Source organism: Phyllostomus hastatus, unplaced genomic scaffold (assembly GCF_019186645.2).
Source record: "Phyllostomus hastatus isolate PE091 unplaced genomic scaffold, TTU_PhHast_1.1 phas_scaffold_78, whole genome shotgun sequence".
Lineage (NCBI taxonomy): Eukaryota > Metazoa > Chordata > Mammalia > Chiroptera > Phyllostomidae > Phyllostomus > Phyllostomus hastatus.
In genome coordinates this window covers 91,919,753-91,945,587 of record NW_025334041.1, presented here as the reverse complement: position 1 = coordinate 91,945,587, position 25,835 = coordinate 91,919,753, and the positions used below count along the sequence as shown (strand labels likewise).

Sequence of the window (25,835 nt, the reverse complement as noted above, 5' to 3'; positions counted from 1 at the left end):
TACTTGAAGAAAACGAGTTAGATAGTGCGCTAGAATCGGGGAAGCATAAACTACAGTTCCCAGAGGGCACCGCGGTCTGGAGCGGAGCCTTTTTTCTCAAATAGCGCGCGCCCTCCCCTTGTGGTTCCACGGTAGAGGTGACCTGACTCCCCGAGGCTCGTTTTGCAGGTGCCGAAATTGTCCACGCAGTTCCGAATCATGGTGAGTGTGGGCCCCCACATCTTGTCACATCTGGCCTTCACTGCCTCATGTGGGGTTTGTTGCTCTTGAAGGACTTTTGGAGGACGACTGTGCAAGATACTGTCCTCGCTCTTTGAAAAGCTCCGACTTACCTTCTGGGGACTGTCGCAGTGACCCAGTAATTGGGAAGGGGGTTCTTAAAAGGACTGGAAAAATCTGTTTTGGGGAAGACGTGATCTCAGTTCTGCTGCATGGCTGAGGCATAAAAATATGAAGCTGTGGAATTTCTCCAAAGCACAATATGGAGTTTAATATTGGGGTTGGGGGGCGGGATCCTAACCTTTTTTTTCTCCTGTTATGCCCACAGTGTATTTAAGGTCTTTTGTCACAAAGCCCTTGAAAGCAGAAGGCTCTTGACTGTAAAGATAGTGTTTACCATGTGCTCCAGATTACGATCTACGTTTTCCGAAGACGTGTTTCAGCCATATCTAATTTAATGCCATTTAAAACCCGCTCATTGAACTTTGGTAGTACCAGGACGTGTTGCCGTGACTGCATTAGCAGCCAAATAACTAGTGCATTTAGTCTTTACTGATCTGTATGTTTTGAAATCTAGAACCACTACTTTTTTTATTTTGTTTTTTAATTATTGTATTTTTCCATACCCATTTATCCCCTTTTACCCTCTTCCACCTCCACCCACCCCGCTCCCCACTACTTTTAAATGTTACACAATGGAACCATCTTGTCAGGAAGATCTGGATACCTAGATTACCACATCCTGTCTCTGCTGAAAGCAGAAGGGGGGATGGTGAGGGAACTCTGAGGTAGGAATGATCTGCCTGCAGTTTGAAGGTGACATTTGACATCAGACTGAAAAATTGTTTCAGTACTTGTATTTATAGTTGAGACTATTTGTCCTGAGCAAAATACTAAAATGGGTGGGGAGTGTGGGAAAATATTTGAATAGATTGGAAATTTTCCATAACCTGAACAAAAGTGAGGGCATTACTCCATCTACTTTTATTATAAGGGAGCCAGTGGGGGCAGCTACTAATTCTCAGTTAAACCTAGATTTCTTACTGATTTCATGAGATAATGTATTTAATCATGTAAATTATGGTTTCAGTGGTTCCTGACCTAATCTTAGCGAAAAAGCAGAGGCATTTATTATCAGAGACTTGCAGACTTTATAATTTTATAATTGATGGAACCTTTTAAAAATCATTTTGACAAATCTCCTCACTTAGTATCTTAAAATTGAGTTTACTGAAACCCAAAGAGAATGTGACTTGTTCAAGGTCACACAACAGTTTGCCTGCAAGGGTCTTACTACACTCTATTTTACCATATTGTGTCATACAGGCACTTATCAAGTCATTAAGAAAATTTATTTTTAGTAGCCGAGGTTCTGGATGAAGTTACAAGCTCATTCTGCAAATATAAATTAAAATGTGTTATCAGCATTCATATTAGCTCATAACTATTCCTTGCAACTTAGAATAATGGATTTCTAGAATGGGAAGGGAATTTGGAGATTATTTTCTCTAATCTTGAAACATAGCCTGGTGAGGTCATATGATTGTCCCAAGGTCACAGAGAGATCCTGGGCTCCATTCTTGTATTGATATGCTAAGCAGTGCATCAAGCCAGGCCTCATCCCTGGAAGGTCACTGTGTACCTTTATGAGGACCAATCATTCTGTCACTATGCCAGAACTGACCCCAAATTCTCACATTACTCGGAATCTCTTTACCTTCTCAAAATGGTGTATGAGCAGTCACGGAGTTAGAAAAGAGCCATCTTCTGGTAAACTATTCAAAGCTGTTTATTAAAGAAGGGAATTCTTTGTGTCCTTCGGTAAGGAGTAACAGCAAGAATAATCTATATGAAGAAATGTGAACAATACTGTTTGTCTTTTATGTTACAGAAATATATAAAAATTAAAAAGAAAAAAGGAATACATGAGTCTTTCTGTAGAATAACAGAAGGAACACTTAAATTCAGGCATTACAACTGAGACTTGATCACATGTACAAGACAGCCTGCATATGTAAGAAGGTCATTAGTGCCCTGCGAAGAGAAAAGACATTTTCTTTGGATCTTGGCAGACTGCCCAGATATCTAAGCAAAGAATAGTAACCTGTCTTCACACTGTAACATTGTGAAAATCAGCAGAAAACTCCCACCCTCCTGCTTTTCAACTGCAATGTTCCAAAGAGCAGAAAGAACCAAATACAGTTTGTTCTTTTGCTTTTCATCATCAAACATTCAGACACTAACTAGGCTTCTTGCTGCTTTTAGCTAGATGGAATTACCTGCCTGTGAAAATAAGTTGCTCAAAGATACAGAAGAAGGAAACTGCTGAGGTAGAATTAGTTGGCTGTTCATTAGTTGGCCACAGACCCTTCCCTAAGGACCATGAAACTGTGAACACATTTTTTAGTAGCTAAAATTAATGCCTAAAATTGACTGCATTATTCTGTTATAACCATCTACCTGACTTTCTGGGAGGCTAAGCTTTATAGATAGTGATATTCCCACTCATTTCTTATCCCAGCTTGCTTTACATTGAAGTATCATGTGTTCATAGTTTTCTTAGTTCTTATTTTCATTCACTCAACACATTTGCTGAGTGCTATATGGGTTGCAAATTTGAGTTGAAGGTGAACTGCTCTCAGTTCACAGTCTGAACTCAGCTGGTGTGAAGTTGGGGGGAGGGGTGTGGTTCACAGTCTAATGGAAAGTAACAGACATGTAAAGAGAAAACCACAGGCTATAATCTTAGAAAAAAATTCTATGGTAACATCTATAATTATAGTACTTGCTACACACTGTTCTTAATGCTTTGTATGTTACCTCTTCAATCCTGTTACAACTACCTTATTTGTTAGATAGCTGCTATTATCTCCATTTTACTGTAGGGAAACTGAATACAGAGGAGTTAAGTAACTTGCCCAGGAATATACAGCACACCTGAGGAGTTGTGGAGTCAGGATATAAATTCAGAAGTCTGGCCTTAGAGGCTGTATCTTTACTACAGTCTACTGCCTTGCTAGCCGTCGGGCCTAAAATATAGTATCAGATACGTAGAGGTTCAGTGAATGGCATATTGCTTAAGGAATGAATGGAGTGAGATAACAGCTCATCTATTGATTTATAAGACTATATCATTGGAACTAGTGACATAAAATAATTTTGCTAACTAAAACTATAATGTCATTAAGTTTCCAATTTTCTCAATACTTTAGTATTCAAAGTGTATATTAATAAAATATTTTAAACAATTTTTGAAGTATGTTAGGTTTGTCTCCAAACAATTCCTTTTACATTTCCAGGTTTTTGGTAGTAATTTTACAAGATCCAGGTACTCCTTCAGTAATTATTTGAGTTCCGACTATGTGAAGGGAACTGTTCTTGGCAGCTGGGATGCAATAATAAATAAAATAGGCAAACCCCTGTCATTAAGAAGTTTGCATTCTAAAGAGGAAGGAACTAATTTCCTCTATTCCCTTTTTCTCACCTACTCCAAGGGAAGAGGGGGAAATGACAAAAGTATGTAAAGGCCATGTGATAGAAAGTAACCATATACAAAAATTTAGTGTTCTTTATGAACCTAAAGTTTATTTTGGAACATAACTATGTATTAAAATTAGTTTACTGGGGGAACTATCATGTTGTATATTTAGAGACATGGATGGGGAAGAGCATCAGGGAGAAAGTCTTCACAGTTTTTTCCTTTTTTTTCCCCACTCCCACCCTGGTGACATCTTTAAGAAAGGAAGTACACACATAAGTCTCCTATGATCAGATTCATTTCTCTACAATTTGGCACTTGTTTCCTGAGACATTTTTTCCAGTGATTTTTTTGGGTACCAAAATAAATGCTCCTGAATTTCAGAGGGTAGGGTTGGAAGGTTAAAAGGACCCCTGACAGTGATAGGCTTCTTCCATCCCGTCTCTGGAAGAGGGAATTCTAAATATTGGGTTGGCCAAAAAGTCCATTACAATTTTTCCATATGATGGCTCTAGTAGTGCTTAGTTATCTTTAACTTCATTTGAAACAATTTTGTTAGATTGTATTGTGACAGCTATCATACCAGTGTGGATTTAAAACAAACTTACCAAAATTGATGAATTTTCATGCAGCCATTTTAATATTGAAGATGGAAGAAGATACACAGTATTTTCAGTATATCATGATTTATTCAAGAAAGAGGAAAACAACTGAAGTGCAAAAAAAGATTTATGCAGTGCATGGAGAAGGTGCTGTGACTGATAGAACATGTCAAAAGTGTTTTGCAAAGTTTCTTGGTACTGTTTTGTCCAAATGATTCTTTGATCTGGGGCTGTCTTATGCATTGGAAGATGTTAGCAGTACCTCTGGCCTCTACCCACTAGAAGCCAATAGCAGGAGATAGCCAACATACTCAAAATATCAAATCAATAAAGTTATTGGTGAAAATGAAAAATGTGTCTTATTCTACCGGAAAAAAAAAAACCATACAGAGTTTTTGGCCAACCCAGCATTTAAAAAAATCAAATGCTTCTATCCTGGTCAATTCATTAGGCCTCTCATGCAGGTAGTGATAGAGGTGACACGAAGTGGAAGTCCATTTAACTTTATTTTCATGACTCAAGGTCATCACTTTGATATAGTTATTTTTGTATACATGTCCTTATTTTGTTAAGGGTCTGTTGAGATTGATAAGGCAACTTCACTCTATTATAACTAGTATGTACTTTGTACTTCTCCCCCTTCCTTTTATTTTTTTAAATTTTACTGTATTTTTTACATTAATTTAGTCCCTTTATACTCCCCTCTCCCCCCAGCAATCACCACACTGTTACCCATGTCCATAAGTCCTTTTTCCTTTTTGGTCAGTCCCTCCATCCTCTCACCTCACCCTCCCACTAGCTGTCATCTGTTCTCCATCTATGAGTCTGTCCCCATTTTCCTTGATAGTTCAGTTTGTTCATTAGATTCCACATGTAGGTGAAATCATGTGGTATTTGTCTATCTTTGACTGGTTTATTTTACTTACCATAATGTTTTCCAGGTCCATCCGTACATATTGTTGCAAAGAGTAGTATTCCATTATGTAAATGTCCTGTAGTTGTTTTATCCACTCATGTATTGATGGACACTTGGGCTGCTTCCATATCTAGGCAGTTGTAAATAACACTGCAATGAACATAAAGAAGTTTATGTTCTTTCGAGTTAGTGTTTTGGGTTCTTTCAGGTATATTTCAAGAAGTGGGATTGCTGGGTCAAAGGGCACATCCAGTGTTAACTTTTTGAGTGGTCTCCATTCTGCTTTCCACAGTGGCTACACCAGTCTGCCTTCTCACCAACAGTGCAAAAGGGTTCCCCTTTCTCCACTTCTTCAGCACTGAGCAATAGCAGGAGATAGCTAACATACTCAAAATATCAAATCAATAAAGTTATTGGTGAAAATGAAAAATGTGTCTTTTATTGATGGTAACCAGTTTCACAGATGTGAGATACCTATTGTGGTTTTAATTTGCATTGTTCTGATGGTTAGTGGTGTTGAGCATCTTTTCCTATGTCTATTGGCCATCTGTATTTCCTCCTCGGAGAAGTGTCTATTCAGAGCCTTCCCCATTTTTTTAATTCACTTGTGTTTTTTTGGCATTGAGTTTTTTAAGGTCTTTGTAAATTTTGGGTATTAATCACTTACCAGATGTATCAGCGAATATATTCTCCCATTCTGTGGGTTTTCTTTTTATTTTGTTGTTGATTTCCTTTGCTGAGCAAAAATTTTTAATTTGATATAGACCCATTTATTTATTTTATCTGTAAAGATGTGGGTTTATTTCTGGGCTCTCTCTTCTGTTCCATTGATCTATATGTTCATTTTTATGCCAGTACCATGCTGTTTTGATTATTATGGCCTTATAGTATAGCGTGGTTACTCCAATTTTGTTCTTTTTCAGGATTGCTGTTGCTATGCTGGGTCTTTTGTGGTTCCGTATAAATTTTTGAAATATTTGTTCTAGTTCTGTAAAATATATCATTGAAATCTTGATAAGAATTGCATTGAATCTATAGGTTGCTTTGGGTAATATGGACATTTTGATTATGTTAATTCTTCCTATCCATGAATGTGGTATATGCTTCTACTTTCTTCGGTGTCTTACAGTTTTCCAAGTACAGGTCTTTTACATCCTTGGTTAGGTTTATTCCTAGGTATTTTATTCTTTATGAAGCAATCATGAAGGGGATTGCTTTCTTAATTTCCCTTTTCTGTTCCTTATTGGCATATAAAACTGCAACTGATTTCTGGATATTAATTTTTATCCTGCTACTTGACTGAATTCATTTATCACCTGCGGTTTTCTTGATGGAATCTTTGGGGTTCTCGATGTACAGAATCATGCCATCTGCAAATAAAGACAGTTTTACTTCTTTCCAATTTGGATGACTTATTTCTTCTTGTTGTCTGATTGCTGTGACTAGGATTCCAGTACTGTGTTGAATAAGAGAAGTGAAAGAGGATATCCCTGTCTTCTTCCTGATCTTAAGGGGAACACTTGTAGTTTTTGCCTGTTGAGTAAGATTCTGGCAGTGGGTTTGTCGTATTTGGTGTTTATGTTTTACGTATTATGTTTAGCTATATTCCCTTTCTTCCCACTTTGCTGTGAGTTTTTATCATAAGTGAGTGCTTGATTTTATCACATGCTTTTTGTGCATCTATTGATATGATCATGTGACTTTTATTCTTTATTTTATGTGGTGAATCACATTTATTGATTTGCAAATATTATACTGTTCATTCTCAAAGTAAGTCCTACCTGATCATTGTGTATTCTCTTTTTGATGCATTGCTAATATTATTGAGGATTTTAGCATCTATGTTCATCAGGGATATTGGCCTGTAATTTTCTTTCTTTGTAGTGTCTCTATCTGGTTTTGGAATTAGGATAATGCTGGCCTCATAAAATGAGTTTGGGAGACTTCCCTCATCTTGAATTTTGTGAAATAGTTTGAGAAGGAGAGGTATTAGTTTTTCTCAGAATGTTTGGTAAAATTCACCTGTGAAGCCATCTGGTCCAGGGCTTTTGTTTATAGGGAATTTTATGATTACTGCTTCAGTTTCACTAGGAGTAATCTGTCTATTCAGATACACTTAATTCTTTCTGATTTAGTTTTGGAAAATTATGATTCTAGGAATTCATCCATTTCATCCAGGTTGTCCAGTTTATTGGTATATAGTTGTTCATAATATTTTGTTACAATCTTTTGTATTTCTTTGGTGTCAGTTGTTATTTCTCCTCTTTTATTTATGATGATGTTTATTTGGGTCCCTTCTCTTTTTTCTAGATGAAACTGGCTAAAGGTTTATCAATCTTTTTATCATTTCACAGAACCAGCTCTTGGCTTCATTGATCTTTTGAATCATTTTTTTAGACTCTTTCTTTTATTTCTGCTCTGACCTTTATTATTTCCTTCCTTCTACCCACTTTGGGCTTTGTTTGTTTTTCCTTTTAAAGTTCTTTTAAGTGTGAAGTTAGATTGTTTATGTACTCTGAGCTTCCTAGACTTGTGTGTCTTTTTCCTTCACCAGATTCGGGAAGTTTTTGCTCATTATTTCTTCAAATAAGTTCTCCATTCCTTGCTCACTCTCTATTCCTTTGGCTATTCCCACGATGTGGATATTGTTATGCTTCATTTTGTCCAAAATGTTTCTTAAGCTCTCCTCACTTTTTAAAATTTTTTTCTTTTTGTTGCTCTGCCTGGGTGTTTTCTTTTTTTTTTTTTTCACCTTGTCTTCCAAATCACTGATTCAATCCTATGCTTCCTCTAACCTTTTTATTCCTTCCAGTGTATTATTTATTTCAGTATTGGATTCTTTATTTAACTGGTCCTTTTTTATGGTTACTGTCTTTTTTCATGCTTTTGAGTATCCTTATAATCATGACTCCAAACTCCCTATCTGATAAATTGCCTGTCCCCATTTCATTTATTTCTTCTTCTGGAGAATTTTCTTGTTCTTTCATTTGGGGTCTGTTTCTTTGTCTTCCCATTTGGTCTGCTGCTTTGTATTTTCTGCCTTAGTTGTTAAACTGATCAGTTAAACTAATCAAGCTATAATCAGCAGCCCAGCTTAAGCTCCGCAGGGTGGGTTAGAGTAGTTCCTGCTAGAGAGGCTATTGCTTCCCATCAGGCTGATTCCATTCACAGAGGAGTGCTTTGCCTAAGAGAGATGGCCTCTGCAGTATGGGGAATGACTTAGCACAGGGATCCTCTTGGCTGTTCCTCCAGTTCTCTCCCCAGAGCCACCAACTCCAGACTGTTCTCAAGTGCCTCTAGTACACATTTCTGTCCCTGTGCTGGAGCCTACTGTAAGGGGCTACAAATGAAATTCTGTGCATTATCCCTTTAAGAGGTTCTCTGTGTCTCCAGCTGTCTCCCTGGCAGACAGAAACCCTGCTGCATTTCAAGCTGGATGTTACCAGGGTTCCTTTACAGTTCTGGAGCTGTAGGCTGGGGAGCCCACCTTGGGGTTTAGAACCCACACTTCTCAAGGGGAACCCCCCCAGCTCATGAAATATCCTTCCAGAACTTCAGCTGCCACCGTGGAAGCCCAGCCATCCTTCTTGTGTCTTCTTCACACTCACTACCGGTCTTGTGAAGTGGTTTCTTTTGTCTGTCTTTGTTTATAAGGCTTCTCTCCAGCTAGTGTTCAGTTGGTTATTATGGATTTCTCTACAATTAAGTTGTAATTCCAGATTGGTCCTGGGAGGAAGTTAGTGTAGCTTCCAGTTACTCCTCTGCCATCTTGGGTCTCCCTTTCTCCTACTTTTAAAACTAATTTCCCTCAGAATCAGGTTGTGAGTTGTCACTACATGTGGCTCTTATTATTTAATATTAAACTTTATTATATTACAAATATTACCATTTCCTCATTTTTCTCTTAAAAGAGAAAAGGCTTGACCTCTCCAGTGTGGCTGAGTTGTTTGAGCGTCATCCCTGTAGAGCAAAAGGTCACTGGTTTGATCCCTGGCCAGGGCTCATGCCTAGATTGCAGGCCGTCCCCAGTTAGGGCTTGTGCAAGAGGCAAATGAGTGATATTTCTCTTGCATGTTAATGCTTTCCTTCCTCACTTTCTCTCTCTCTAAAAATAAATAAAATCTTTTTAAAAACTACCATAAAAAATAATAAAAATAAAGGATTCTTTTCCTCCTCTAAGTAGTTAGGTTGAATCATGATTCATAATTTTATTAAAACTTTCAGGCTTACTGTATATGGAAAAATTTAACCACTGTCACTCCTCTGCCTGGTGTAAAAGATTCTGGAGCAGATGGGAGTGATGGGGATTTGCATAAGAGGATTTGTAATGTCTATTGGCTGCCAGGGGTTGTATCATACATAATGTACATCAACATTGTTAGGCCTGTTTTAGTGGTAAAATATCTTTTAAAAGACAAATGAGATTAGATAAGTATATCCATTATAACAGTAAGAGTTAAGTAATACCACGTAAATATGCAGCAAACAGACACATTTTCCAGAAGTTGCTTAATTTGTGCATACTGTATTTACTGAGACAAGTCTGCAATAAGTTAGTTTTCTATTAAGCCACACACAAAGAGACTTTAAACTTTTACATTAACTTTTAAATGGCTTAATATAGAGATACTCCTAAATACCTTTAAGGTAAAATAGCACTTTTTAATAAAATGTTAATTGGTCCCTCTCATTGCAGCCTGAGCCAATCAGAGTCCTTGTGACTGGAGCAGCTGGTCAAATTGCATATTCACTGCTGTACAGTATCGGAAATGGATCTGTCTTTGGTAAAGACCAGGTAGGGACAACTGTCTATAAACCTTAAAGTAAGAATATTGTTAATAAAACCCTATATTTAGTTGCAAAGAAATTTTTTAATGGTGAATGGGTAATCCCAATAAATGTACTGGGCACACTATCAATGGAAGCACCCTTCCAGGTAGTAAAAATGCTTTGCAAATCATGTATTTAGTTGATTTGGTGCAGCCAGCAGGTGTCAGTCGGTGGAAGGTATTCACTAAAGACAGTAACTGTCAGGGAAAGTGATGCGGGAGAAAAAGTTGCCCAAAACAGACAGGTAAATCGACTTCCCAGGTTGAAGCAGACACCCTCTATTCTGATTAATGTACATTGATGTACATTAAAATTCTGATGAATGTACATTAAAATTCTTTTCTAAAATATTCATTTAACCATTTTATTCATCCATGGATATCAAATTCTTCTTTCACCACTAATACTGTGCTTAGCTTTCCATGAACTCCAATCAGATACACAGCCATAGGCACCATGTAACTTCAATTTGATATTCCAAGTACTCCTTTAAAATTCAGTAATAGTGATTCTCTTACTGTGTCTGTTAGCAACTATTGCTGATTTTATAGCATTCATTTTTCTATAAGCACCATCATGTTAAAAATACTTGAACCAAAATAATTTTGAATGATGGGAGTTATAGACAAATACACTCCAAATAAGCAAGAACTTAAAAGGACTTTTTTGTTACTAAATGACATAGCTTACACTGACAGATGCTGTCCTTGATATTTATTTGGCAGCCTATCATTCTTGTGCTGTTGGATATCACTCCCATGATGGGTGTCCTGGATGGTGTCCTAATGGAACTGCAAGACTGCGCCCTTCCTCTCCTGAAAGGTAAGTTAGAGAGTGGAAGAAAGTGATTTTTATAGTATTTTATGTCTTTCAAAAATTAGATTTCAGATTTTTGTTAACCTGTCCATTAGAAATTATTTCATAAAAGTTTGGGTTTTTTGAACTACAGCTATTGGGTAAGCTGTATTATAGCAAAAATAATAAAGGTAATCATGTACTGAGAATAAAGAAGGGTAAAAGCAAGAAAGCCAGTGTAAAGTAACTACTACTTTTACCCAACATGCTCATATATAATCTATTTTACTAGCTAAGTATAGTATCGTAATGGGTTTTGCACCTGAGATTGTCTACACTGTGTTGTTGTTTTAAAGTCTATTTAAGTAGTAATAATGCCATCCTGTAAGGGAGAACTTTTTTAACTCTAAATGATGTCTTCCAGAGCATATGCTGCCCTGACAGTGGAAGTGGGTTGGCCTCTCATATATAGACAGTCCCAGCCCATCTGCCAGTCATCTGGTTGAGATATAGTGTAAATTGTCATAGTCACACTACATAGTTTGAAAAAGTCTGCCAGAGTTCTGATAGCCTTTGAGAATTGTTGAACTATTATATAAATATAAGACAGAAATCTTTAATTTGAAAGGCTTATTAAAATGTTAGGTCAAGACATAAACTAACTTGAATATTTTTATTTAGCTATACCTTTATCATGATCTTTTTTTTATGAGGATTTAATTAATAATACTATCCTAGAAGTTGGCAAAATGTATACCCAAGAGAAACCATGCTCAGAATTCACATATTGGTTTGGCTAAAAAAAGTTTGTATTATTTTATCTGTAAATTAAAAGACACGTTTTTCATTTTCACCATTAACTTTATTGATTTCAATATTTTGAGTATGCTGGCTCTCTCCTGCATGGTATAACGTTGATTGTTCTCAATCAATCTCAAATGACCACTGTCAACTTTAACTGGTCTACCCAACTATGGAGCATTGTCCAGCGAGAAACTTCATGAAACAGCATGAAACTTCACCAACCACTTCTCACACGTTTAATCAGTCACAGCACCTTCTCCATAACTGCACAAATCTTTTTTTGCACTTCAGTTGCATTTTTACCTTTCTTGAAATAATAAAGCATAGTATACCAAAACATTGCCTGTTTTCTTCCATCTTCAGTAGTGAAATGGCTACACAAAAATTCACCACTTTTAATAAGTTTTTTTAAATGCATGCTGATATGACAGCCATAACAATATAGTCTTACAAAATTGTTTCAAATGAAGATACAGACAATTAAATACTACTAGAGCCATCTTATAGAAAAAGTAAACAAACTTACTGGCCAACCCAATACATGTTCAATAAACATTTACTGAAGGGATATTGCCAGCTAAATCATTTTGATGCACAGTTATATAAGAGAGTACATTACCCTGCCCAAGCTATTCAGCTGGCTCCCTTGCTTTACCCATTTCCAAATCAACTTCCTCTGCTACTTTTTCCCATTTTTATTCCTCTCTCTGGTGAGTTTCTTCTACCCAGCTTATAGGCAGCTTGTCCTTGGTCAGCTCTGAGTAAGAGAGTGAAGGGAATATTCAGCACATAGGAATGTATGGCTGGGAATAAGATGGCTTTTTTTTTTTTTGTCCAACTGGTCTTCCTACATATACCTATTGGGGGCTTATAGCAGCCTGACTATCACAAAAGTTCACTGATATAAAAATTTATGCCAAATACTGGTTGTCTTAGTCCATGTGAGCTGCTTTAACAAAAATACCATAGACTGAGTGGTTTATAAACAAAAACTTAATAATACAATAAACAAAAGTTTAGTAAGCAAAAACTTATTTCTCACAGTTCTGGAGGCTGGAAAGTTAGAAATCAAAGACCCAGCAGATTGGGTGTCTGGTGGGAGCCCAGTTCTTGGTTTATTGATGGCCATCTTCTCACTGTGTCCTCACTTGGTGAAAGGGATGAGGCAGCCAGCCCTCAGGGCACTAATCCCATTCATGAGGGTTTCACCCTCATGATCTAATCACCTCCCAAGGCCCCACCTCTTCATACCATCATATTGGGGATTAGTTACAACATACAAATTTTGTGGGAGACACAAACATTCAGTCTATAACAGTGGTCATGGGCTTTTTAATTACTTTTAATACTTAAACTAATTATAACTTGAAGGTTAGGTGAATTAATTTCTCTTTTGTGTTATCTGTGGTTACTAGCCTGAATAACAAATGTTACCTTGAAAGTATCACATTATACCTTTGTGTCATATCTGATTATAAAAGATAAAAGGCAGAGAATTTTTGAAATTGCAATAATTACTGAAATAGGAAAAGCGGAATAAATATACTGACATTCCTACCCATGTTATTGTTGGATTCATAATTTGTCTTACACCCCTAAGACTTTTATCAGTGTGATGATGTAAAAGTAAACATTTGCTACAAAGTGAAGGAGTTACTGGATAAGTTCAATGTGAAAAAGAACTTTGGTGTTTTAGTATCTCTGCATATTTATTGCCATGTTGCTCGCAGATGTCATCGCAACAGATAAAGAAGAGGTTGCCTTCAAAGACCTGGATATAGCCGTTCTTGTGGGCTCCATGCCAAGAAGGGATGGCATGGAGAGGAAGGATTTACTCAAAGCAAATGTGAATATCTTCAAAACCCAGGGTGCAGCCTTGGAGAAATATGCCAAGAAGTCAGTTAAGGTGACTAATACAGTAGTATTTTGTGGGGTTTTTCATTATCAACATTTGAAACTCCTGCTTTCAGCATTTAAGTGAAAACAAAATTCTTTGCCCACCTCCCTGCCCCACTCCCCATCCAGTTCTGTGCAGTAGTCAGCAAATACAGATACAGAGTTCTGCTTGATAAGCTCTCCCTTTCTGGGTTTTCCTCTTACATATAGAAATCTGTATTCAGCGGTGCTCGAAAATATTTTGCCTTTTACTATTACACGGAAGTTTAATATTAGTTTGTAAACCTGTAAGGCACAGAACTTCCTGGTGCCTTTAAGCTGTGTGGGAATATTTGTCTAGATGTTGGGGTTTGTTTGTGATTGTGGAGGGCGGTGGCTATAAGCTGTGTTCTTAGCAATAGGAGATGGTGGCTTCTGAATACTCAAAATTTCTCAGTGGAGTGATATGCCTATGTCTTGAGTCAGTATGACTTCCTGTCTTTTTTATGATCAGGCTATTTCCCAAATTTGTCTTGCTACTGCAATAAAGTCTCCTTTTACCAATTAAATATCAGTGAAGTAGATCTTAGTTGTCACAGCAGAAGGTTTGCCAGTCAGAGGTTTTGTTGATTTTGATACAGTTCTACCTCTGTATCCTGACTTCAAAGAATGATAAAGGAAATGTTACAAGACTTTTAAAGTTGCCAGTTACAATACTCTGTTGTAGTACTTCAAGACATCTGACTGTTTGCTTTCTGTGGACTTCCTTTTAAATAATTAACTTCTTTTTCTGTAATCATTAGCAGAAAATAATAGAGATAAGTTAAATAGTAATCCACAGGTCTCTTAGTAAAAAATTAGTTGTTGTACTGTTGTTCACACTGTAATCATTTGTACAGTAATCGCCCCTTACACCAAGTGTCCCCTTTTGGGAAACACACACTGACATGGAGTACTTAGGGGCATTAGATACCAAGTCTGCAGCTTACTCTCAAGTGGGCCAGAAATAAAAAACTAAGGGGTGGGGATAGGCAGGAAGGGAGGGAGAGAGATGGAGCAAATTAGAGAACCTGGGTCAGGGGGATGTAGAACTTAGTCCGTAATATGCTTGTAGCCTTTCTGTAAGTTTGATGTTTCAGTTTTTTAAATTATCATTTTATTAAGGATTTTTAAAACTTGAAAGTCCATGTGTACATTTTTCTGTATTGTATTATAATCCAGTGTATCCCATAGCTCCCCAATTAAAAAAAAAAAAGCCTAAAATGCTCTCTCCTAAAGATTAAATCAGTAGGTATATGGAATGGTTGGGACTTGGTAATCTTTAGTTTAACAAATATCTCAGTTAATTCTTAGGATTAGGCAAGATTGAGAAACACTTTTAATTCACAAAAACAAATCATTGTCCTAAACTACTTGCAGAATTTCTTTCTTGGACTACTTTTATAAGAAGGGAAATTTTATCAATGAATCAAACTCAGAGATAGAGCCTTAGATTACTTGGTTGTTTTTTTGTTTTATTTTGGTGGGGGGACATGGGTTGGCAAGGAGATAAATGCTCTATCCATTTTGGCACAAAACAAAATAGAAAGACATGTACTTTATTTAGGTCCTGGACATCACTACCTAAAAAGTGTCTTATATGCATAATGGTGGTTTTATTAAAGAAATGTTTTCAGTAGTCACAGCAAACCCTAACAAGGGGGGGAAGTTTATAGACGAGAGAATAGAAATCTACTAGAAACTGTTTACAATGATAACTACATATTTAGCTGACACAAATTTGATGCAAATGCTGCATGTTATATACATCTGTCAGTCGTATTCTAAGACAGTTTGGTTAAACAGTATATGGTCTGTAACTCTGCTGTGGTGGGTTACCATAGGTGATCGTGGTGGGAAACCCAGCCAATACCAACTGTCTGACTGCCTCTAAGTCAGCACCATCCATCCCCAAGGAGAACTTCAGTTGCTTGACGCGTTTGGATCATAACCGAGCTAAAGCTCAGGTAAGAAAGATGCCATTTAAAGTCTCGTGAATGTTCAGCTTTATAAAATCTTTTTTTCTCACTTTTAAAGTAGCTGAATCTTAGTTGTGGTGCTGCTGCTGCTGTTGTTGTTGTTGTTCTTGTTTAGTAGGAAGCTATTCCAGTTTGTTAAGTAGTCTTTAAAGCTGGTCTTATAAGGACCTGAGCTGAACTTCCTACTTAATTTTCTCAAGTATATTTCATTTGCTAACAATAATTAAATGGTGGTTGCTAATGTCCTCTTACAACAGCAGTTTAAAAGTACTCACCAGTGTAGATAATTCACATGATAGTACATAATTGAGTTTATTTTTATCAGATGTATAGGATATTATGAAATGAAAGATTTAAGCTTTATGTGTTTGTTGGTTCTGCTTTCTTTTTCCCTACAGCTAAGCAATCAGATTCAGATTTTTTAATTGTTAATTTTATATTCTTTTTCATTTTATATCTTTTTAATATCCTACATGTTTCCATAAAATTTCCTACTTTTCACTGTTTAGCAACTAAGTTTTCATGATCATCAAGGAGTGTTACCTCTTGGAGCCTTAGATATATGTATACCAAGGGGTCAGTCACCAGGGCATTACATAGCTTGTTTAAAAAATTAAAGACCATGCCACTCTTCTGTAATAGTTTCCTAGGCTTTCTCAGATCTAGATGATCCTGGTGCCCTTAGAAGCCATGACAAAGTTCTAGTTCTGAAACAGCCTCTCTCCTTTTCCCTAGTGATCTTCTGGTCATCTCTCCTTACCCACAGGTCATCACTGCTGGATAGATCTACGAGTTTAGTTCTTTCTCTTCTAGAGAAGACAGCTTTGTTTAGTTTCAAGAAAACTATTTTTTATCAAACGATGATGTGAGTGAGCTCTGCTGTATACAGAGAATTGATCATCTTTCAGCTTTGGAGTGCCCAGTGAAAGAGAAGATAATTTACATTCATTAAGCTTCTACTGTGCTTTACCTATGCTTTACCATTTAATTCTTATAGTAACTGTATAAAATATTCATTATTATCACTATTTTACAGATAAGAAATGTGAAGCCCAGGATGGTCAGGGAACCTGCTTAAAATCACACAGCTAGTAAACAGTGGAGCCACCTAGCTTTGCCAAGTCCAAACCCTTGTGTGTATTCTTACATGATGGGATAGAGTAACCTAACTGAACTCACTAGCTCTGTGATCTTGAGAAAGTGTATCTAAGCTATAAATGGGATAATAATTGTATCCATCTCAGAGTAGTGCGTGGATAAAATAAGATCTATGTTAAGACCTTATCATGGTGCCTGTTAAATTGTAAAACTCAGTGAAGGTTGGCTGCTATTATTATGAGAAATATATCCAAGAGTTGAGAAGAGCTACACCTCAGCAATACTTCCCTAAATATTCCAGTTAATGTAGAAGGTCTTTGGGTAACAAACTTAAATTGTAAATAATTCCTGAGAAGTTTAAGACTGTGGGCTGGGACTTTTCCCCTATTATTTAGCTAGAGTCTGGTGGCTAGGAAGGAATGGGAGTGTGTTTGAATGACTGGAGGCAGGAAACTTGGCTACTACAGAAACTAGCACAGATGAATGGTATGGCCTCTATAATTTGAGTACTATGGAACATGTACTATTTAACAGTTTAGGAAGAGATATTATAGATCTTTGCAGTTGTAGATTCTGGATTGCCAGATGGTTACTTAATTTCATTGCAAGAGGGAGAAAGGTAAAGTGACAATACCAGTAAACTTTCATGTTTGCTGTTTCAACTGAGACCCTGGTGGAGCAGGCATTGGAAAAGTCTGCTTCCTGAGGTACTACTACGTGACACTTTGTCCCTGTACCTGAAAGAATTTTCCTTGTAGGGGTGAAAGTCTAAATGAGGAAAGCAGTAAGAAGCGATCTCATCAAACTTTAATATTTGGTACATGTTCAGCATGCCAGTCTGGCACAGTGACAGCTTTTAGGAAGTTTTTGAAGAAGCAGTTTCTTCCTTAATCCAGTGAAAAAAATAACAAACTCAAAGATGAATTTTTCTTACATGAATGGTTACTAGTCTCATATAATTTGTTTTGGAATTCAAAGGACTTCACTACCTAACAATTGTTTATCACCTTCAGAACTCCCCTGTGTATTTGCAGACCAGATTTACATATGTGTCTGCTGACAAGGCAATTTGGCAATGAAACCAGTTAGCTGGTATCAGGGGAAGAAAATTGCTGTGGCTGGAGAATTAGTGAAAACCACTTAATAGATTTATATGACAGACATGAACGTGTCTAAGGGAGTGAGAAGCTGCTATCCTGGATACATGTTAATTTAAACTAGCTCTGACATGAATGACATTCAGAAACTATATCTGCAAAGGACTGGCTTTTGCTATGCACACAGAGGTAGAGTAGCTCAAGAGATCAAAAGAACAAGAGCAGGTGGGCAGGCAACAGGACAAAGGAAATAGGAAGAGCTCTGTAGTGAGGAGAGGCCTAGAGACGATGTCTGCACTCTACTTTGGAGTAACTGACACTGCCATTCAGCAAAATGTTCTGAGTTCTTGATAATATATATCTTGGGTTACTTGCACCGAGTATAACTTTTCCTTTTTCTCTACAATGCCAACTAAATAAGGACAGTTCTTCCCAAGTCCTTTCCAGTTATGGCACACACAGAAAATGGTACTCATTGTACAACACACCACTCTACTCCAGCCACTAAGCAGGTCAATAGCTGGGTACCCCAGAAACCAGCCATCCATTTAATTTGTGAAGACTGATACTGTAGTTAATGCTTGTAGAACTCTAGATGAAGCAGGGTTTAGAATGATTTGTTTGTTTGATTTTTATTTTTTATGTTGAAATAATTATAGACTCAGAAGAAGTCCCAAAAATAGTATAGAGAATCGCATGTACCCATTATGGGCTTTCCTCGGTGGATCCATCTTACGTAACTCTAGAGCATTATCAAAAGTAGGAAATTGACTAGACTACTCACATCACTGTTAACTAGAGTTACTCAGATTGCTGCAGTTTTTACATTTTCATATTTCTTTAAGAATGATTCTGTGACATTTAATCGTATATATAGATTACTATAACCACCATAATAATCTAGTCAAAACAGAACTGTTCCATCACCCACGAAAGAACTCCTCTAACATATCAACTTTGAAAAATTCTTTTTCGAGGCCCTGGCTGGGTCATTCCATTAGTTAGAATGTAGTCCCCATATGCCAAAGTTACAGGTTCGATTTCCAGTCAGGGCACATACAAGAAGCAACCAATGAATGCATGAGTAAGTGGAACAACAAATTGATGTTTCTCTCCCCCTTCCTCTCTGTCTGTGAAATCAGTATTTTAAAAAAAAAATTCTTTTTCAAAATATTTCTTTCTAGTTTATCATAAATTATTCTGTCTAGCCTTGACTGGTATGGTTCAGTGGATTGAGTGCTGGCCTGCAAACCAAAAGGTTAACCAAAAGGTTGCCAGTTCAATTCTCAGGGCACATTCCTGGGTTGCAAGCCAGGTCCCCAGTAGGGGGTGCAGGAGAGGCAACCATACATTGATGTTTCTCTCCAGCTCTTTCCCCTTCCCTTCCCCTCTCTCTAAAAATAAATTTTAAAAATCTTTTAAAAAATTCTTCTGTCTAATTAGAAACAAAGTAATCACATAACTAACCATAATGTTTTTTTCTGCACATTACCTTATCAGGCAAATCACAAAAGGAACAAACTAATTTTATTTTATGTAAATCTTTTAAAACATAACTTTGTAACACTTTCTGTGACCCCTGTTCTATATAATCTAATTGATGCTCATGTGACCACAAGGCCTTAGGATCCTAAAGTACTTTTTGAAACTATAGCTAGAGATTGTTACATCTGTTATTTTAGTATTATAGATATAATTTTAAACTGTTTTCTTTGGTTTGCTAATCTGTAAAATAAGGATAGTCAAACTTTGTTCATCTGAGTCCCTTCTAACCCTAAAATTTCATGTTTGGGATTATTTGAAAATTACTCAGTTTATATATTATATATAATAAAAATTTCACCTAAATGTAGAGAAAGTACCTAACTACCTAATTGTTCTGAAGTGCTGAGGCAACATCTCCAAGTAAGTAATAACAACAAAGAAAGAGTCATATTTACATATTCAAGTAATATTAACCTCTTGCTTGGTGTTTTATATTTGATAAACCCATATCAGTTAGCCACAAACTGTATGATGGTCTCTACTCTTAAACAACAGGTCACAATTTGAAATGAAAAGCATGTGTCTAAGTAGTGTATTTGTTTTCCATTTAACTAGATTGCTATTAAACTTGGTGTGACTTCTGATGATGTAAAGAATGTCATTATCTGGGGAAACCATTCCTCAACTCAGTATCCAGATGTCAACCATGCCAAGGTGAAACTGCAAGGAAAGGAAATTGGTGTTTATGAAGCTCTGAAGGATGACAGCTGGCTCAAGGGAGAATTCATCACAGTAAGAAAAATCTGGTAGCTCTCTGTAATAGCCAAGCATAAAGAGATCTCGAGAGACACCACATTACTGAGAGTTCTCCAGTGGTGGGGCGAGGGAAAGATACAAGGAGAGCAGGTCTTTCGCAGTTGTCTAATGACTACATACCTTATTTCGGGGTCATGCTAAGCCTCGTGATCCACTCTGACCTAATCTGTTGTATGGTAGTCAGGATCGATTGTTAAAGTGGAGAAAAATAGAAAAAGTGCAAATATCTAGATATCTTTAAACAGAGATCCATTTCCTTGTATGAAATATGGTAAACTTTTCTGTGGCGATTTATAGTTTTCCGTTTTCTAAAAAGACTGGTTTTCTAAAAAGGAAGATTTCTAAACGATTTTCTAACTGAAATGGGTAGTAAGGCCAACATTGGGTAGTTGCCTGATTTTGGAGGAGGCACATTAAGCCATGGTTGCAGCCTTTCACCCCAGGATCAGTTTGAAATTGATGAAAATGCAGCTGTTACAATCAGGTAACATAGCTGTCTCTACCTATCCCCACCCAGACGGTGCAGCAGCGTGGCGCAGCTGTCATCAAGGCTCGAAAACTATCCAGTGCGATGTCTGCTGCAAAAGCCATCTGTGACCACATCAGAGACATCTGGTTTGGGACCCCAGAGGTAAGGACTCAGTGATTTGCACAGACCACTCTTTTACTTTTGTCCTCTGGTACTCTAAGGTAAAAAGAACATGGCCTTAGCATTCAGGCAGGTTAGGTTCGCATCCTGGCTCAACTGCCTGTTAGCTGGGTAACCTTGCGAAAGTTACCTAACCATTCTGAGCAGTCTTGTCATCTTTCACATGGTTGCGAGGTTTAAATGAGATGATACACATAAAAACCACCTGGCACCCATGGCAGGAGTGACATTTTTTTCATTTAAAGCCTATATCGGGCCATAGTTTCATCATTAATAAAAAGGGGGATTTTGTTTCTCTGGCCTACTTCACACGTGGATTGGAAGAGAGGAATGAGACAGTACCCACGGAAGGTACCCTGTCATAGAAGTGCCTGGTGACGGTTTCTTACACGGTAATGAAGTTATGCACATAATAAGAACGTGTCACCTATTTTAATTTGGTTAGTTCATGTGTCAGTTGGTTATATAAACTAGTTCTTAAGCTTTATAAGAATGTAAAAATTGTTATTTTCAGGGAGAGTTTGTGTCCATGGGTGTTATCTCTGACGGCAACTCCTATGGTGTTCCCGACGATCTGCTCTACTCGTTCCCTGTTACAATCAAGGTAAGGTATTTCAGAGTTATTTTCCTCTGTCCCCTACTGGGAAAGTAGTTGTATATTTTTATTAATAATGACATAATTTAGTCTAGAAAGTTGTTCCTTTACTAAATTAGACATTTTTCTCAGCTTTAAAATCATGTAAAGTACAACTTCAGGTCACTGAAAGATTGAAATTAATCTGGAAAGCAAGATTCAACTCTCTCCACTAGACATATTTTGTTATTATGCCTCTAATTGAATACCTGCAAACAGTATCTTCTAAATCAGGGGTGTCAAACTCATTTTCACCAGGGGCCATATCAGCCTCACGGTTGCTTTCAAAGGGCCAAAATAATTTTAGGACTGTACAAATGTAACCACTCCTTAACTGTTAAGGAGTTGAAATTACATTCAGCCCATTGAAGGCAACCATGAGGCTGATGTGGCCCCCAGTGAAAATGAGTTTGACACCCCTGTTCTAAATCAAGCGGTAGTTCTTGGTATTATTGCTCTTTATTATAAAATTATTAGGGTTTTTTTTGCTTGCTAATTAATCTTCATTTAAAGATTTTTGTCTAGATTCAATAAGTTTTAAATTCAAGTATTGAGTTTGTGTCCAAATTAGTAAAGGGTGAAGGGGACCAAATATACGGTGGCAAAAGATGATTTGACTTTAGGTGGTGGACATACAGTGCAATATACAGATCACATATCATAGAAATGTACACTCAAAGCCTGTATGAGCCTATTAACAAATGTCACCTAGTAAAAATTTAATTTTGAAATATCTTTTAAAATTAAATTAAAAATTACCTGTTAAGATCTGGGTTTTGATTTGTTTTAGAATCTGACTTTAAAACAGATACTCTCTAGATTGAAGTTCAGACTAACTTGTTCATTGCTAGAGAATCAATTTTAATTCAGTTGTCTTTTATTTGCAATTATTTTCAAACAGAATAAGACATGGAAGATTGTTGAAGGTCTCCCTATTAATGATTTCTCACGTGAGAAGATGGATATCACTGCAAAGGAACTAACAGAAGAAAAAACAACTGCTTTAGAATTTCTTTCCTCTGCATGACTAGACAATCATTGTGAAGTTACTAAATACCCCAAAGCTGAAGAATCTAAATGTCGTCTTTGACTCTAGTATCAAATAATAATGCTATACTTAAATCACTTGTGAAACACAGCACATTTTAAAGAGTGTGTGCTTCTCGGTACAAATTTGTGAAAGTTTATCATCATGCTATTAGTGTTGCATTCTAAATAAAATATATATTCAAAGGAAAATGACTTAGATTCTAATTTTTAGCTAATATTTTGTTTCTCTTCAGAAAACAAACTTGCATGTTTCCCAGCTTGCTGAACGGGGTGTGATTTTCTTAAAACCAAAGAAAGGCAGTAAGATAGAAAATGTTACACGGGAAGGCATATAGGAAAATCTACCTTTGATAATCAATTTAATCCAGAATATATTTTAAACATTATCTTTATTAGGTGATTAAACACCTATCATATTTTTAAATCTTAAAGTTTAGTTCATGTTTTGTGGATAATTTGATTTTAACACTAGCTTTTTAAATAGGTTGCAAATAATACTCTTTTAACAGTTCAATGCTATTGTATGAACTGAGAATAATCATCTTCAAAATAGAAGAAAAAATACCTTTCCTGTAGGTATTCCTCTAAAGCAGATTAGGAACCATTTACATTTTATAACCAACTGGTCAGTGCCAAAGGAATTTATGCTAGCTGGACTGTTCTCGATCTAAGCTTATTACTAGAAGCATAGTGTTGTTTTAAAACATATATAAATAAAACTAGGCTTTTTTCCCCCCAAAATCAATGAGAACAGGAGTTGTCCATCCTTTCATCCTTGTACTTAACTCATTATACATAATAGGCACTCAATATCATAAATCTCTCAGGGCCTAATAGAAAGTGTTTCATGGGTGCTCACATACTTGGTTGGATGTTATTTAAAGTGACCTATATTGTTGGGTTAGCTAAAACGTCCATTTAGTTTTTTTTATAAAACAAAAGACACACTTTCCATTTTCACCAATAACTTGATTGACTTGGATGTTCTGAGTATGTTGGCTATCTCCTGCTATTGGCTTCTAGTGGGTAGAGGCCAGGGGTGCTGCTGAACATCTTCCAATGCATAAGAGCTCAACAGCAAAGAAGGATTGAGCCAAAATGTCAATAGTACAAAGACACTTTGCAAACCACTTTTGACATGTTCAGTCAGCCACAGCACCCTCTCCATATACTGTACAAATCTTTATGCGTTTCTGTTGCTGCTTTATTCTTGAAATAAAGCATAATACACCGAAAATGTGGATCTTCCATCTTCAATATTAAAATGACTGCACAAAAATTCACCAGTTTTTATAAGGCTTTTTTTAATGCACGCAGATAAGGACAGTTGTCACAATACAATCTAACAAAATTGTTTCAAATGAAGTTAAAGATAAGCACTACTAGAGCTATCTCACAGATCAAAACATTAGACTTTTTGGCCAACCCAATATGTTTCATATGTAGGAAAGAAAAACAAGAGTGGAAAGTGCTTTTATAACTCCTGTTAATCAAATGCATTAAAAATAAAATTTCATATAGGATTGATTTTTTTTTATATAAAGGAAGTTTGAATATGTACCAGCTATACAACTAGCTCCTCCCTGCTGTTAAAACCCTGCCATAAAGGATGCTACAAGGAGCTTAGAAGGCTGAGGGAGAAACACTCTGCTTCTCCCTTGGCTTCCTCCAACATTACCTTCTCTCCACTTTTTATATTAGCCAAAAAGGAGATATGAAATGAGTTAAACATATCTTCAGAAAAGTAATGGGAAGCATAAAAGTAATTATGTGTAGAATTTTTTAAACATATGAAGACAGTATATATGTATATAAGTTTTAAGGACTAGGAGATACAACTGGAAAATACAGTATTTCCAAAGCTAAACTATCTCCAAAATGTGTTCATCTCTCTTGTCCATTTGTGTAAAATAGTCTGTTAATTCGATTTCATGAATTAACTACACCAATCCTTCAAAATCAGGGATCACATAAATATAAATGAAATGGTAGTATGCTTTGGAGAGACCTGGTTAATTATAGAAATAAGTAATTTCAGCCCTGGCTGGCATGGCTCAGTGGCTTGAGAGCCAGCATAGAACTAAAGGGTCACAGGCTCAATTTCCAGATCAGGGCACATAACTGGACTGTGGGCCAAGTCCCCAGTAGGGGGTGCACGAGAGACAACCACACATTGATGTTTCCCTGTCCCGCCCTCCCTCTCTAAAAATAAATAAAATCTTCTAAAAAGGAAAGAAGGAATTTCTCACCAACTGGGCTTCAGAAGCATGGCTTTGTTTGAATATTCACATTGCAAAATTTATTTATGCATTTCCTTATGCTATTTGCTTCTGTCACCTTAACTAAGAACAAAGCATTGCATTGCCCCCTCCCTTAAACAAGAGTCTGGGCCCAAGAAATCATGCCCTCAAGAAGCATGAAAAATGCTTATGAAAAGCCCAGGTATTTCATAAGCATTTTATTAAAACTTGAACAAATGACACATAGGTGGATTACAGGACAAAAGACATTACATTTTAAACCAGTAAAGTTGGGTTCAAAACATTCCAGAAAGGGTACAATCTGAGTAAAATAAACCTTATGAGAGAATTGACCCCTGCAGATCATGACCCTGGTAATAATGTTTCCTAAAGGGAAAGAAGGCCAGCAACAGCTTTTTAAAAAATAAAATGGATTATGTTAATTATAAGAAAGCATCAAGAGAAAAAAAGCCCTATAATCCTACTGCTAGTTAAATCAGTTTATATAAAAATCCTTTTATGTCAGAAATCAATGAAATGGTGTTAAATGAAAACTGAAAACTCTTCTCTCAAGGATAAACACTTTTGAAACTTTTTCTATCTTTCCAGGAAAGAAAAACATACAAACACATATTTATTTTGAGAGTTTTTTCTTAAAAAATAAAGGGATATACAGTGAAATTTGCTTGTGTACCTGACTGGCACCCACTTAAACCCCATTCTTGTCTCCTCGTCTATAGTACAAAAATGATCAGTGTGCAACCCAAGTACATATGTAAGTATGTAGGTGTGTTTTTAATTGCTCCCTTTTTGTACATGAATTATAACATGCTAAATATACTGTTCTGCACTGTCTTTCCCCCTCACTGTCTTAGAGCTATATTAATACCTTTAGATCTGCCTCATTCATTTGAATAGCTGTGTAATGTCCTATTGAATGGGTATACCATGTTCATGTAGTCATTCTTCTGTTATTGGACTTTCTTAGGTTCTTTATAATTTTTCATTACTGTAAAGATGCCAAACTACCATTATAGTTGTAAGTAGGTTATTTCACACATGCTTAGCTGTATATGTGGGATAAATTCTTAGAGTATTTTTTTAACACTGTTGAATCAGGTTTGTTTTTAAAAGCAGCAGTCTTCTGAATCCTATAGTAATATGTATTTTAAAAGCGTTTTAATGTATGGTTTTCTCTTTTCAACAATACCTTGATTAAACCAGCCACA

General features: G+C 36.5%; 1 protein-coding gene across 1 annotated transcript; it reads left to right on the top strand.

Moving 5' to 3' along the window:
• Positions 1–57: 57 nt before the first annotated feature.
• On the top strand, positions 58–22,555 carry MDH1 (malate dehydrogenase 1). The gene is made up of 9 exons (XM_045827821.1): positions 58–201; positions 9,912–10,010; positions 10,771–10,867; positions 13,375–13,550; positions 15,403–15,525; positions 19,833–20,009; positions 20,551–20,664; positions 21,197–21,286; positions 22,218–22,555. The coding sequence occupies exons 1-9, from the start codon at positions 199–201 to the stop codon at positions 22,341–22,343; spliced, it is 1,005 nt and encodes a 334-aa protein (XP_045683777.1). The 5' UTR covers positions 58–198; the 3' UTR covers positions 22,344–22,555.
• The last annotated feature ends 3,280 nt before the right edge of the window (positions 22,556–25,835 follow it).